Source organism: Panthera tigris, chromosome B1 (genome assembly GCF_018350195.1).
Source record: "Panthera tigris isolate Pti1 chromosome B1, P.tigris_Pti1_mat1.1, whole genome shotgun sequence".
Classification (NCBI taxonomy): Eukaryota; Metazoa; Chordata; class Mammalia; order Carnivora; family Felidae; genus Panthera; species Panthera tigris.
The window spans coordinates 85,122,327-85,138,160 of NC_056663.1; the positions used below are offsets into that span (position 1 = coordinate 85,122,327).

Here is a 15,834-nt window from a genome sequence, read left to right on the forward strand (position 1 = left end):
TCAAATTAGACTTTGTTTTTTAGAACAGTTTTAGATTAATAGAAAAATTGAGTAGATAGTTCACAGAGCACCTATCTGCCCTTCACACACATTGTTTCCTTTATTATTAACATCTTACTATGGTACATTTGTTTTAGCTAATGAGCTCATATTGATACACTATTACTAAACAAAATCCACAGCTTTTTTAGATTTCCTTAGTTTTTTAAAAAAATTTTTTAAGTTTATTTTTATTTTTTTGAGAGAGACATAGCAAGTGAGGGAGGGGCAGAGAGAGAGAGCGGGAGACAGAAACCCAAACAGGCTCCATGCTGTCAGCACAGAGCTGATTGCAAGGCTCAGACTTATGAACCATGAGATCATGACCTGAGCTGAAGTCGGGTCAGACGTTTAACCGACTGAGCCACCCAGGCACCGCTTGATTCCCTTAGTTTTTACTTAATGTCCTTTTTCTGTTCCAAGATCCTATCCAGGATACTATATTTTGTTGTCATGTCTCTTTAGGTTCTTCTTGGCTGTGGAAGTTTCTCAGGCTTTCCTTGTTTTTGATGACCCTGCCACTTTTAAAGGATACTAGTCAGGTATATTATAGAAGGTCCCTCTATTGGAATTTGATGTTTTTCTCATGATTAAGCTGAGGTGATGGATTTTTGCTGAGGAACATCACAGAGATAAAGTGCTATTTTTATCACATTATGTCAAGCAAGGGTACCGATTGTCACTGTATGACTGACGATGTTTTCTTTGATCACCCAGCGGAAGTAGTGTTTTTTGGGTTTCTCCACTGTTAGGTTACTGTTTTTTCCTCCTCTCCATGCTGTATACTCTCAGGGAAGAAGTCACTATGCGCAGCCCACCCTTAAGGAGTGGGGAATTTTAATTTATTCAATTGTTTTTATCAGTATGGAATCATATATATTTATTGTATGCTTTGGGGCAGTCCAGTACCACTTTATTTTGTTGCTCAAATCATTCTAGCTTTGGCCATTGGGAGCTTTTTCAGTTGACTTTGTTCAGTCTTTGAACTGATCTCTACTCAGTAGGAAGTGCTGTGCTCGGATCTAAAGATACAGAAATAATTAGATCCGGTCTCTGCTCTTGAGAACATAAGTAAATATTCAGTTATAGCCCAGTGCGCACCATTACCACACGCTGCCAGTTGATTGCAGGGTGCCCAACTAAAGACAGGAATCTCAGCTGGCCTTTTACATAGGTAGGGGAAATGATCTGGGTGTGAGTCCCAGCTGCCGGAAGGCTCCAGTGCTCTATTCATGCTCCCTCCAGGATTTAATGGTACCTGAAATTCTAACATTGTAGTGTTGTATCCCTTTCAAGTTATTCTGGTTAAGATGCAAACAGCCCCATGAGACATGATGGAATATATCAGTCATTTATGCATTCTGGTGAATGAAGGAATAGCATCAGGGTGCAGGGCATGGAGAAAACCACCTAGGGGTGAAGGGTGGGGATTGGAGCAAGAGGAAGGAGATAAAGGCTAAAGGGAGAGGGAAGCTGGGACCCTGAAGAAGACTTACCAGTGTAACCCAGGCTCCTGTAAGTTAACATTCCAGCCATCTGTGCCATTTATTCAATACAAAAGGGAAGAACCCAATAGCTACTGTAGAGTGGGGAATGCCCTGGGGTGGTTGGTGAGGAAAGTGTCACGTTTAGTTGGCAAACATTCTAGAATCCTGTTAAAATAGACATTGTAGCCAGCAAGTGAAGAAATAAAAAGAAAGGGAATTAGAAATCAGACAGAACCACTAAACTACTTGACTTAACAAGTGTGTGCAAAGGACACTTTCACACTTTCTCTTTCACCTTCCAGCCTAGCACTTGTGCCCAGAGGCTTTTGAGATCCTTTGGAGCCTGGAGCTCCTTAGAGCTCTCCTATCTGCCCTTCTAGTGCTCTAGATGCCTGCCCTTCCCAGGTCAGTGTGCTTTTACACTTCTATGAGCTGCTGGTTTGTGCCTCATGACTCTTCTTTTCCTGCCCTCTCAGCCTTAACCCTTTTTGTTTTGTTTTGTTTTGTTTTGCCTGTTACCTGACATTACTACTCTTCAGTTTGTTTCTGGGACTTTGCCATTCTACGAAGCACATGCTTCTGTGAAAGCTCATGTGGGAAAGAGCCCAGAGTTACAAAGCTGAATTGTTCCTGAATTATTTGCCAAAACAAGGCTAAGGAACACTAGGCAGTAAATGCTGATGGCATAATTTATACCACAAAGAGATGTACTTTCACTTTCCCAGTAAGTAATGCCTGTCACAACTGTATGATCTCATTATCATAAACCCAGAACAGTTTTAGCTTTTGTATGTATTGATTACCCATAGAGAGAGCTCCAGAATTTCCTTGTGGAAGACTCCACGGAAGTGACAACCACCGTGAAAGTCCCATTCACCCATTAGCCCTTCTTATCGATTTCCATTTAAAACCCAAATTGCTGGCTCCCTTTCAGGAGAGGATTTTGAGAGCGGAAGCTGCCAGCTTTCAGATTTCTCTGATATGCTGACCTTCTGGTTTGTAATTTTAGTGTTTTTTTTTTGTAAACTACAGAGTTGGTATTGGTGAGACAGTATGTCAAGAGCTTTTTAATTTGCTTCAATTTCTTGAGTCTTTGCTGTAGGGAGAAGCTTCAGCAGAAAACTGGGTGAGTCTAACTCACTGCCCTGTAGAACCCATAGCATTACAAAACCTTGTGTGCCATGCACCTTGTGAACCTTCAACACGTCAGTTGAATTGAAGGAAGCATCTACTGTCAGAGTCTTGACGTAGACTACTTTCTATAGAAGAGCAGTGGTAAATCCTACTCGTTTGACTTGCCTTTCACTTGAGCCGCAAAGAGCCAGGCAGAAGGAGTCTTATGGGCCTAGTCTCACTTGCTCCCAATATAATAATCACCTGGCCCTTGGAGATAATATGATCCATAAAGAAGAATGGGGAAAAAAAGCAGGAGTTATTTGGTAAAACACTATTTTCATATGCTTCTTCTAATCTTTTAACAGTTGTATCCAGATTGGTTTGAAGAAATTGATGCTTTACATTTCCTTGAGACCTTTAATTGGGAAGGAGAGCCAAAAACCTTCCTAATAATGGCCGTGTCTTTTCACTACTGCCCAAAATGAAGCCACCATTCTCTTTGGTTGATATTCCATCACGCCATCAATTGTAACTTGCTGAAGTGCGTTTTGCTCAGTGGTTTATGCAGTGTATTATACCTTTTGCGATCTCTAAGATCATAAAGAAAGCAGTATCCTAGGAATTTGGCCAGCCAGCTTTGTTGAGCTCGTTATATTCTGACAGTTGCCCCCACTCCCCACCAGTCAGTTGACTGACTGTTTTGCACCTGAGACTCTCACTAGGGCGCTAAACAGCTATAGGTCTTCCCCCAGCAGCTAGTGTTTTGGACTTGGCGCCCCAGAGGCAGGAGAGAGCCTAGTTCTCTCTGTCCTCCTTGGCCTTAAGTGGATTTAAGTAGAAGGCAACCCATTTGGCTTTCCCCATTAGAAGAACTAGAGAAGGTTCTAACAGTAAGAAGGGTTATACAACCTCAGTGAAAATACAGACACATAAAAATGGTGGTATTTCCAAGGACGTTGTCTACAGAGGAAGTCTGGGACCGCCAAGAAGAGCAACAAACAGAAAGAAAGAAGGAGCTGTTGACAGTTCCCTCTAGATACATCTGACCTTCCAGCAGGACTGATAAAGGAAGCAGGGTGGAGGATGTGTGTTTGATGGGCATTTCACAGATGACACAGCCCAGCATGCTGCCTTGATTTGGCTGCCTATTGATTTAGATTCTCTTTTCTTTACCATCCCAGAATTTCATCTGGGCCTAGATGTTCATTCAGAACTAAGTCTTTGCTGTAAGAGAAGCTTTTTCAGAACTGAAAGATATTTTAGCTGCCATCTTGTCTAACATCTTTATTTTAATAGGATAGAGGCAAGGGGAATCGCCCAGGTTCACAATGCTAGCTGTAGCTGGTTAGTGCAGAGCTGAGACCAAGTTCTCAGCTCTCCCCCTTCCCAGCCTAGCAGCACCATCCTGGCTTTTATGATTAAACATTCTTTTAGTCAGCAACTGGTAAGACCCAGAGTTTAATTAAAGATTGCTAATTCTGTTTCTGCCATTTCTCTACAATTGATAGAGAAAATGTGGGGGTAATTTAGTTGCCATCCACATGAGGTACACATAGTGTGGAAGTTGGTATTTTATAATCCTTTCTTGGTCTGTGTACCTCAAGAACTACTCTCGTATCCTTGGGAACATAGCAGCTTAAAAAAAAAAAAAGAACTTCCTTTTTTTCTTTAAGCAATACATGTTCATTGCAGGAAATTAGAAAATACAGAATAAGAAAAAAGAATAAAAATTTGAAAACAGTACCACCCTCCAAATCACCTTTCAGACTTTGTGTGTGTGTGTGTGTGTATACATACACTTACATAGGTATATTTGTGCATACATACATCCATGTATAGACTTTCCACATTAATAAAACCTATTTCTCTAATGTCAGTTTTAATAGGTAGATAATATTGTGCATGTAACATAATTTATCTAACTGACACAGTATTATTGGAAATGTGGGTCTTTCCCCCCCTAATGTTAATTGCATGTTGAACAGCCTTAATCAGTATCCTCTGGAAAAAAATCTTTTCACATTCCTTTAATTATCACTTGAGGATAAATTTATAGAAATAGTTATGCTGAGCCAAAACAACACACATATCTGTAAGGCTTTTAGTATTTCTAGCTTGATTGCCTTCCAGAAAGATAGCCGTTTACATTCTTTCCATCAGAGTGGGAGAGGACCTTGGCACTTAAGTGAAAAAGTAAAATAAGGACATCAACCACTGCTTCTTATAGTCAAGACTGGATGAGTTACCTAGGTTTCTCTTTTGTCAAAGTGTTATGAAGCTATGAGCATATTGTTATGACTGGTAAGAGATTATAAACAGCATTATATGAGAAGCTTACAGGGGCTCCTGGGCAGTTCAGTCAGTTAAATATCTGACTTCGGCTCAGGTCATGATCTTGTGTTTCATGAGTTCAAGCCCCACGTCGGGCTCTGTGCTGACACCTCAGAGCCTGGAGCCTGCTTCCAGTTCTATGTCTCCTTCTCTCTCTGCCCCTCCCCTGCTCACACTCTGTACCTCTCTCTCAAAAATAAATAAACATTTAAAAAATATGTTAAAAAAAATAAGAAGTGGGGCACCTGGGTGGCTGTCAGTTAAGCGTCCGACTTTGGCCCAGGTCATGATCTCACAGCCTATGAGTTCTGTGCTGACAGCTCAGAGCCTGGAGCCTGCTTCAGATTCTGTCCCCCTCTGTCTCTCTGCCCTTCCCCCGCTCACACTCTGTCTGTCTCTCTCTCAAAAATGAATAAATGTGAAAAAAAAAAGCTTACAATAGTTCCACAAGGAGTTCTATGCGTGCCTTACTTCAATAATGTGTACACTTTGCAATCCAAACAGAATGATGCCATGGCCAGAGAGATTTCTGCTGAGTGCATGTTAGTCAGGCAAGGGTTAAACAACTGATGTCTTAGTGCCCTGACATCGGACTTTCAAAATATCTTCTCCATCACAAGTCAAGATGAGATCTTTATGTTCCGCTACTTAGAGTGGCAAAGGCAACTGTTTATTTAGTGCTTTGTATTTTCTTGACCTGTGCTAAGGACTTCACATGCCCGTATTATCTTCTTTGATTCCAGCACAAACCAATGTGGCAGGTGTTGTTACCTGTGTATTACAGATGAGGTGTTTGAAGCACAGAGAAATGAGCTAATTTACCTATGATCCCAAAGTCAGTATGTGTACTTTTGAAACCAGGTGTACTTTTTTGACATCAAAGTCTATGTTCTGCTCCGTGATGTGGTTTTGGCTCCCCAATAACCAGGCTTCTTATTATTCCAGATAATCCAACCTCAGTCGTACTTACCGCACTTAAACATAGGTTTTGCATCACAAGGAAATGTCTGCTGGATATCTATCCGTAGGGCCTTAGCCTTTGTTCTTAATCCTCAGAGGCCAGATCTGATAGAATCCATTTGTGGGTCCTTCTTAATGCTTTTTCCTTTTTATTTCCAGTAGTCTTTATGTGCTTTAAGATACATTTAAAGCTAGATGAGAGTTTAGGCTAGGATGATTTTGTATTTGTCATCATCTTAAATAATGTTTACATTTTGCCCAGGTATATGCACAGGGCCTGTGACTAGTATTCTTAAAAACAAAACAAAACATAAACAAAACTCTACTCTGAGTGATAAAGATTCCCACTTTTCCAAAATTAATTTCTCGGTAACCTTAAGCCCATCAAGTGTCGATGTAGTTTTTATTACTGCAGAATGATTTAACTTGGGTTAACTTGGATTTCCTGAAGGGTTCTCATTCTCGACACCGGCTTTCTTTGTTGTTCCAGCTGAATGCACAGTCAGGTCAGCTTGTTTTTCTTGCTGTATCTCTGTAAATGAAGCCTTTTCCAGAAAATCGACAGCCAAGCCCTTCCTTTCTTATTCTGAGCGTCCAGCACATTCTGCTCAAACTGCTGGGTAAATAGACCTGTCCCTATTCACAGTCATGGCACAAGAGCTTCGTGTCATCTCACCTTAAAAAATAACAAAAGAAAAGTCCCAACATCTTAAATATTGCAGCACTTGTATTTAATTTCTTGAGAAATGAAAGAGCTATTTCTAAGGAACATTTAGGATTGCAACATGGTGTTGTTGGAGTTTCGCTCCTTCCTAAAGAGTGGTCCGCCAGAGTGACAGTTGTTCCCAAACTGTTGGCAGGGCATTTGCTCTGTGATCTCTGAGATGTAACGTGGACTCTTTGTTCTGGAGTGAGAAGTGGCCAGAAATGGACACCTGATTTCAGAAATACTTTTGATGAGACTGGCATCTTCAGAATCTGTTTTGTCTGCTGGGTCAGGAAATCTGGCTCTGCTTTATAGGTGTTGTCATACTTTTAGACTGTAGAACATGGAGCCCTGAACCCCTGTCTTCATTTACCCTTCGTGAATTTAGCAAAGCGTTCAGAGAATATGGTGCTTTTGTCTAGTAAGCAGTAAATGTAAAAGGTGTATTTCATTACTCACCCTGGAAAGTATCCGTTGGGTACAGATAAGTATCCATAGTTAATTCCTGAAACTACCATTGGCTGATGGCTTTCTTTTCTCCACTAATACATGAGACTTTCTTTTCTCCACTAGTATATGGTGATGATGGTTTCATATAATGGTACACAAGGTTCTTTCTTATTCAGAGCTCAGTCTTCTGGAACTTCGGAGTCTTAGATGTAGATGTAGCCAGAAGAAACCTCCAGAACCTGTTTGGTAGTACAGAGGCAGGCCCACGGCACTGAGTAAGCTGAAAGAGCTGCAAGACCTAAAGATGTTGAGATGTGCGGCGTCAGCTCCTCAGTGAGTGGCTCATTCTAGAAGGCCAGCCTTTTCATGTGTCACTGAGAAGTGTGGGAGAAACAACAGGAGATGGAGAGCGGGACAGAAATAGCATAAGCAGCAGCAGTAGGGAGGGCAGGGATGGTAACTGAAGATGGAAATGTGGGGATTCACATCCTGAGCAGCAAGAAGTGTAGAGAAGAGCCAGTGGTGCAAATGGTGTTAGGTGGTAGAAGGTATAAGTTATGGAAATGTTGGGTGGGACAACGGGGTGGAGAACAGGAGGTCTTGGGACAGCAGAGAAGGCAATAGGTGGGGAAACAATGTGTATAGTGAATCTGAACTTCACATGAGAGCAGGCGCATTCAGGGTGGTATGGCCGTAGATTGTAAACCTGAACACGAATACAGGAGCGGTCAGATGGTTATTGGTAGATGGGAATCAGCCATAATGTTTTCGTATTATATCCATGAGAGTTGGAAGTATGAGTGAATGTGTGTTGAATGAGTGCATGCATGCGTACGCCATCTTTACTGTGTGTGTGTTGGGAATGGGGTGGGTGTATGGGTGTACTTACAGGAATATGTACACAAAGAACACTTTGAAGGCAGCATGTACAAAGCTGAAGGCGTACCTGTTCTGTCCTAGGTCTCATAGCTGATGGACCTCTCTATCCAGGATAACTGAGGATTGGTGGGGTTGAACTGAGGTTGGGTTCCACAGCCAGTCTAACAGGGTGTCTAAAGTCAAGTATCTGATGTGACTACTTGGTCAAAGGCAGAGCACGGTGAGATACGAGTCAACAGCCAGACCACATGGAAACCTGCCTGTGGAAGGCATATCTGCAGTCGACAGAGGCAGGGGCAGAAGAGAAGCAAGATCAGACAGACGCTGGGAACTGTGCCCAATGGGTCTGCAGGACCTCAGCAGACTCGTGGGTCTCCAGGACTGACGCCGTCCTAAGGTGCATACATCTGACAGTGCAAACCAGCACAGATGGCCAGGGTGGAGGGCTCATGGCAGGCATTTACCGGGCTCTCTCTGTATATCACAGCCAGTTATAGCTGGTGATGCTAGTAACCTGTTTACAGACAAGGAAGGACACAGTATATTTTAGAAAATTATCTAATGACTATTTAAAATTTTAAAGTCTCAAATGTTCTTCTTTGAGATGTATTTTTGAGAGAGAGAGAGAGAGAGAGAGAGAGAGAGAGCGCACAAGCAGGGGAGGGGCAGGGAGAGAGGAAGACACAGAATCCAAAGCAGGCTCCAGGCTCCAAGCTGTCAGCACAGAGCTGGATGCAGGGCTCGAACTCATGAACCATGAGATCATGACCTGAGCTGAAATCGGACACTTGACTGAGCCATCCAGGCTCCCCTGAAATCAAAAATGTTTTAAAGCTCTCTGGTAAACTATAGAATAACCCATTCCCTAAATATTCCAAATGGGCATTCTTCTTTGCATCTGAAAAAATATTTCCTCCTTTCCAAAGTATGTCTGTGGACATTATTCTTTGGGATTTTTACAGCATTGCCCTGAAATGGGTAAGCGTTTGTTGTGGTTTTTGTTGCTGTTGTTCATTCATCTCCATTTCACAGATTAAACAGACTGTCTAAAGTGATCCAACCGGCTAGTGGCAGAGGGAGGGGGGCCCAGGTGTTCTGAGTTCTAGCTCTCGCCATAACGACATAGTACAGAATCATCAATTGCCCTCGCATGTGGTTGACTATGACCCCAAATGAGTGAGCCAGGGAAAATGCCCACAGGGAGCTATAATCTGTTCTCTCATATTTTCACAGGACTGCCTCTCCACTAAGAAATCTGCTTTTCACCCTCTACGTCAGCATTCTGTGAAGGCAGTTTTGGTGTTTAAAGTAAAAGAAAATGAACTTGGGTTTTGTTTTGTTTTGTTTTGCCTCTCCTTAAATAGTGGGTCTGAAACCTCTCAAACCTACCTCATTCTCAAAGAGATTTTAGTTTTCCTCCTACAGTTCTGGTATCATTGTAGGCGCATTCGTGTCTCCTTTCCTTGTCAGGAGTCAGAATGAGATTCTGAGATACCTTGAGTGACTGGTGACGGAGAATAAAGAGGGAAGACACTACTAAGAAATCACATAAAAGGAAGCTTGGAAATTGAAAGAGATGCCAGGAGGTTGGATCAGTGGAGTCACAAAATCATTCCTTAATTCTGGAATGAGCAGTGCATACGATTTATATATATGGCATATGAATGATTTATAAAACGTTGTTTTTCTGCAAGATCGTTAACAATCCCAGGGCAAGAATAAAAGGGGAGGGGATTTAGTCCAGTGTCTCTACAGCCACATCCCGACGGCCTCTGTGTTATGCCCTGCAGTTGTGAGCAGAGAAGTGCCCGTTACATAGGCTACAGGCTAGGATTGTTTAAATGTGGAGGTTGCCAGGCGAGGTGACTTATGCTTCTTATTCCCTACCCGAGTGTAGAGACTTGGTCGGAGGCTGTGAGGATGACCTCATCCCATTACATTTCAAGGCAGCTGTGCCCGTGAGAGCCAGGCGGCTGTTCCCTAGCGATAGTCCATTTTCACATCTCATTCATAATTGAGGTGAGTGGGGATAATTTTTGCCCATTATAGGAGGTGGTTACATCAGACCTCCAGTGGCATACCAAAGCTCTCATTATTGCAGCTTAACAAAAGTAACCTAGTCTCCTAACAAGATCTACGTTACTCTGTGAAGTGCAGGTTCTAGGAGGGAGAAAAATGGAAGATAGTGCTCAAGTCCCAATCCATAAAAGTGAACGGGAGAGATGCTGCTACCTTCTACGTGGAAACAGTGTCCGAAAAGTGTCTGAACTCATCTGGTCAGACTTGACTGTAACACAGTACTTACTCTTGGGTTTTCACATCGCTACTTGTCCTCTGCGTCTCCTCTGAAGAGGAGAAAGCAGTTAAATGCAGCTGTCTCCTTTAGTGACATTGCATATTGATGAATTGAGCCCGTTTACGTATCTTTTAAATTCCGAAAATTCTGTTATCATCTTTACATTCGTACAGGTGGTTCCAGAAAAGAAATCACCGAACACTGGGAATGGCTTGAGCAGAATCTGCTGCAGACACTCTCCATCTTTGAAAACGAGAATGATATCACCACATTTGTGAGAGGAAAAATACAGGTAGTGGGTTGTCTGTTTTGTTTAGTTTTAACTTTTAATTGGAAATAATTTCAAACTTACGGAAAAGTTGTAAAAATAAGAATTGTGTAAAGCCTACCTGTAGACCATCTGCATATTCTCCTGTTGTTAGCATTTTACCCAGCTACATCATCGTTTGAGTGCTCATTTACTTTCTATTGGAGAGGAATTTCCTCCAAATACCTCACTGTGTATTTCTAAGAATGTTCTATTGAATAATAACACTGCAGTTATCACCCACAATAAATTTAACATTAACATCGTACCTTAATATTTGGCACATATTCCAATTTTGTTCATTGACCCAATGTACAACATTTTTTTCTTTTCAGTCCAGCACAAGATCTAGTTTAGGAAGCTGTTGAGTTCGTTTTCGTCTGTTGTCTTCTTCAATCTGAACATTTCTATAGCCTTTCTCTGTCTTTTATGACATTCATGATTTTAAGTATAAGTTCTGGGTTTTTTAATGGGATGTTTTTCATTTTGGGTTTTGTCAGATATTTCCTATGATTTGATTCTGATTATGTATTCCCAGGTGGAACACTTCATAAGTGATCTTATGTCCTTGTAAGAGTATCAGTTCTGGGGACACATGATACCCATCTCCCCTCATTGGGAGATATAACCCCAGCCAGGTGTTACCTAACTCTCCACTGTAGAGTTACTAATTTTGCCTTTTCAAATAATAAACAATTTGAACTTGTCTGTAGGAAAACATTTTAAGGCTACACAAATATCCTATTCCTTATCAAAACTTCCCCATGATTTAGTGAGGAATCATCCCTTGACGATTTTTTTTGTCTGAACCAATCTTTGCTGTGATGTTCTTACAAACTGATAATTTTCCAACTCCAGCATTCTCTATAAGAATGCTATTCTACTATGAGCAAGGGCTCTCTCGTCATTTATTTATCTATTTGTTTTGGTATCGACTCATGGATTCCTGTTTTTCGGTTGTTAATGTTTCATTACTGGGCTTAATTATTTTGGTACCCACACTATCCCAGGTTTAGCTAGAGGAAACACCTACAGATTGCCTCCTTTGTCCTTGTGACATGTCCCTGTTGCTTTTTTGAGCACTTCTTTACTTCTGCTATAGCAGGATGTCTTAGACTCCTCTGCACTTTCTCCGTCCCAGTCCTGGAATCAGCCATTTGTTTCCATTTGCTTTCAGTTTCAGGCCCTATCTCCTTTCCCGCATAGTTTAATATTATTTTTTGCATGCAGAAAATTTTAACATACTTCTGAAAGTTTAAATTCCTCAAAATGTTACTCCCTTCTGCAGTCTTGCTATCCTGTTCTCCCCAACCCCTTGCAATTAACCAACCTCATTGTTATCGGGCCTGTGCTTCCTGTGTTTCTTTTTGTGAAAAGAGGCTGGTATATGTTTTGTTTTGTTTTTTAATTTCTCTTTAATTCTTACACATAAGCCTTCATGTATATATGCTCCTCTGCATTTGCTCTTTTTAGTCAGTAACTCTTGGGTAACACCTCATATCAGTTCATAGAGAGTATCCACATGTTGTGTGTGATTATTTGTTATTTAAAAAACATTTTAATAGTTTGGTTTTTATGTTGAAATATTATTAATTTTTAGATTTACAGAAGAACTGTAAAGATAGGACAGAGAATTCCCATAGACCCTACCACTCAGCTTCCATTAATATTAATATCTTCTATAACCATAGTATATTTATCAAAACAAAGAAATGAACATTAATGCAATATTGCTAACTAAAAGCTTAATTTGGATTTTACCAGTTTTGCCATTTCATGTCCTTTTTTATTCCATGATCCAATCCAGGTTCCCATGTTGCATTTAGTGCCTAATTCTTTTTAATGGGTGCATATTACGTGTGTACGTACCGTAGAGAATTCAGCACTCTTTTATGCTTGAACATTTAAGTGGTTTACGATATTGTATAATTATACTTATCTGTCTACATATACACACATACACACAAATATACAGTATATGCATGAATTATACTTCATGCATATAGTAATAAACATGTATGTATATATGCATGTGTATTTTTGTATCGTAGAGATGTATCTTTAAGATAAACTGGTAGAGTAGAAAATGCATGTAGAAAATGCTGAATATTACCAAATGCCCCCTCCCCCCCGCTACAGGAATTGTAACCTTTTACATTCCCATTGGCTTGTAGGGGAATGCCTGTTTCCCCACAGGATAATCCACCCACAGGTAGATTATCAAGCTTTTGAGTTTTTGTCAATCTGATGGGAGAAAAATATTTTAGTGTTGTTTTAATTTGTATTTACCTCACTTATAAGTGAAGTTGAACATCTGAGGTATTTAATGGCCATTTTTATATAGCTATAGATTGTCTGCTGGTGTCTTTTGCCTATTTTTCTATGGGACTTTAGTCTTATTTTTCTTTAATTTTTAAAAGTTCTTTTATATAAAAGCCATTAGCCTTTTGTCGGTGATATTTTCTCTGAATTTGTCATTTGTCTTTTGACTTTGCTCATGATAGTTTTTGCCATGGGATGCTTAAATGTTTTATTTAGTCAAGATTAGAAATTCTTTCCAGATTTTTAGTCGTAGTTAGAAAGCATTTCTTTATGCCCAGATTAAGGAAGAATTCTAGGAGGTGATCTGATAGTTTGCTTCTCATTAAAATTCCACAGGATGGTCTGGGGCGCCTGGGTAGCGCAGTCGGTTAAGCGTCCGACTTTAGCCAGGTCACGATCTCGCGGTCCGTGAGTTCGAGCCCCGCGTCAGGCTCTGGGCTGATGGCTCGGAGCCTGGAGCCTGTTTCCGATTCTGTGTCTCCCTCTCTCTTTGCCCCTCCCCCGTTCATGCTCTGTCCCTCTCTGTCCCAAAAATAAATAAAAAACGTTGAAAAAAAAATTAAAAAAAATAAAATTCCACAGGATGGTCAATTTCTGTTTGATTTCTTCTCCTTCACTAAACTTTTACATGAGCAAGTAGTAATTTCATAATCTGAAAAAGAAGTGGAATTTCATTGCTGTTTAGGGTCTAATGTTGTGGAAGGAGAGAACTGAATTTTACCTGGACCACATAAAAGTAGAGAGGGCTAAGTAGCACAAAAACACATACAACTCATCACCCTCTCCCTTTCTCCCTCCCTTTGCCCCTCAAGATGGATATTTATCACTGCTTCAAGACGGCTGATTTCAGTTCATTTCTACTCTGTTGTAATTAAAGAGACTAGACACGTAATGAAGAGGGTAAAAATGAGAGCAAGGAGGACATTGGAAAGGTTCAGTTTGAAGCTGGGAGGAGGTGAGAGCTTCCAAACAAAAAAGGGGTTCCTGAGTAATGGAGAGTTGTGTTACTGATAAAACCCATCTGATTTTATAACTTCTTCATTTCATTTCTGAGTCATGTACTGACCTTCTGGGAAGTAGTGTAGATGGAGAGAGTGTGAGTTTCCTCATTTGACCGTGTCATAGGGGGCAGCGACTGGTGCCAGAAAGGGCGTGAGGCCTCTTTCCCATCCAGGAGCCACTACTGAGGTTCTCCATTACAATTTCCTAGTCCTCCCTCAGATGGCATGTCTTTGGATGATAGATACAAATAAAGAGCTATAGGAGGAAACTGAAACTTAGAAGTGACAATAGCCAGGAGGAAAACAAAAACAAACGTGAAAAAACAAAAAATAAAACAAGAACCAATTATGTCAAATAGCTGTTCTTCTCACTGTTTTTATTACACCCAAAATGTCACATTTAATTCCCGTGAAACCAATTATGAAGAAGGAATTGCTATTAATGCAATTATGTGTGAAAGAATGTCATTCATGTGCAAATGAATGGTTTAAGCATTCCCAGTTGTCCAGTAATGAAGGGAACCAACAAATTTATTTGTTTTGAGATTTAATTAACTTTTATAAATTATAAATCTAATAATTAACTACAGAGGCAGCCATAATCCAAACCCATAGAGTGTATTTCTTTCTAGATTTCTGGAGTGCATTTTATCATAATAGTAGTCTTACCATACATGTCTTTGTTTCCTTGACTGGTATTGTTATATAATTTTTAGTTGTTGTTTTAATAATGGCATATCATCCCACTATTGACCTTATAATTCCTCTCTTTCTAGAAGTCTCCCTAGCTTCTAGGCCAAGGGGAGCAGACACAAACAGTAATATAATGCAGTGAACACTTGTGTTCATATAAGGTTTCTTATAGTTTTTCTTTCCTTTGGGATAGATTACAAAATGTTGCTTACTGAGTTAGTATACACATTTTTAATGGACCTTACTAGAGATTATCAGTGTATTGGAATCCCTGTGTAATTTGCTTACTTTTCAACAATCTGGTTGTTTAAATGGTTTTGCAAAGTTAATAGGTCTTGTTTTAATTTTGTCTTTGATTGATTATGAGGTTGGACTTTTTTTATGTTTGCTAAGTTAATTTTCCTTTTTGTGAATTCTCTGTCAGTGTCCTTTGCATATTTAAATTTATATTGGACCTCCCAAGTATTTGGATTATATGTGGAGTTGTTGCCTGGAATCAGGGCAACCAATTGTATGTTGTGTAGAACCTGTAGAACATGAAAGAAGGAGAGGGGCGCCTGGGTGGCTCAGTTGGTTGAGCATCCGACTTTGGCTCAGGTCATGATCTCACAGCTCGTGAGTTCAAGCCCCGCGTCAGGCTTTTTGCTGACAGCTCAGAGCCTGGAGCCTGCTTCGGATTCTGTATCTCCCTCTCTCTCTGCCCCTAACCCACTCGCATTCTGTCTCTGTCTTTCTCAAAAATAAATAAACGTTAAAAAAATTTTTTTAATAAATTAAAAAAATAAAGGAAGGAGATATTCCATCCCTTTGTTCCATCATCCAGTCCACCTGGCTAAAAAATTATAGCAAACTAAGGAGAGGTTCTTCATTCTGGATCCTCTCTTTTCTTAAAGGTGGGGAAGTTGGGAGTTGAACCTTAATAGGGACTATTACCTTTACTCTTGAAATTACTTGGCAAGGCCTGGTCTGTTGACAGTAGTGTATTAGGCCCTGGAGTGTTCCAGAGTATTGTTTCTCAATTCAGTAGCCTCATAAATTCTCTCATAAATTTAGATGAGCATTCTAAAAGTGTGGTATTTAGTAGATCTTGGATAATGTCGTTTGAATATTTTTCCACTCAAAAAAAGAGTATCATTTGGTTTGTTATACATCACTTCCTTCTAATAGTCTCCTTATTCTGACTTTAGGTCCAAGCCCTGCTAAGTGGTCCAGGAAAGAGCAAGTATTAGCCCACTTGAGGGTCTCCA

General features: G+C 40.4%; 1 protein-coding gene across 1 annotated transcript in view; it reads left to right on the top strand.

The window, feature by feature from the left end:
• Positions 1-15,834, top strand: part of TBC1D9 (TBC1 domain family member 9) — a 115,223-nt gene that overhangs the window by 52,213 nt on the left and 47,176 nt on the right. Inside the window, exon 3 of the mRNA XM_042983856.1 lies at positions 10,438-10,556. Within this exon, the coding sequence (XP_042839790.1) occupies positions 10,438-10,556 (119 nt within the window). The remainder of the gene's footprint in view (positions 1-10,437; positions 10,557-15,834) is intronic.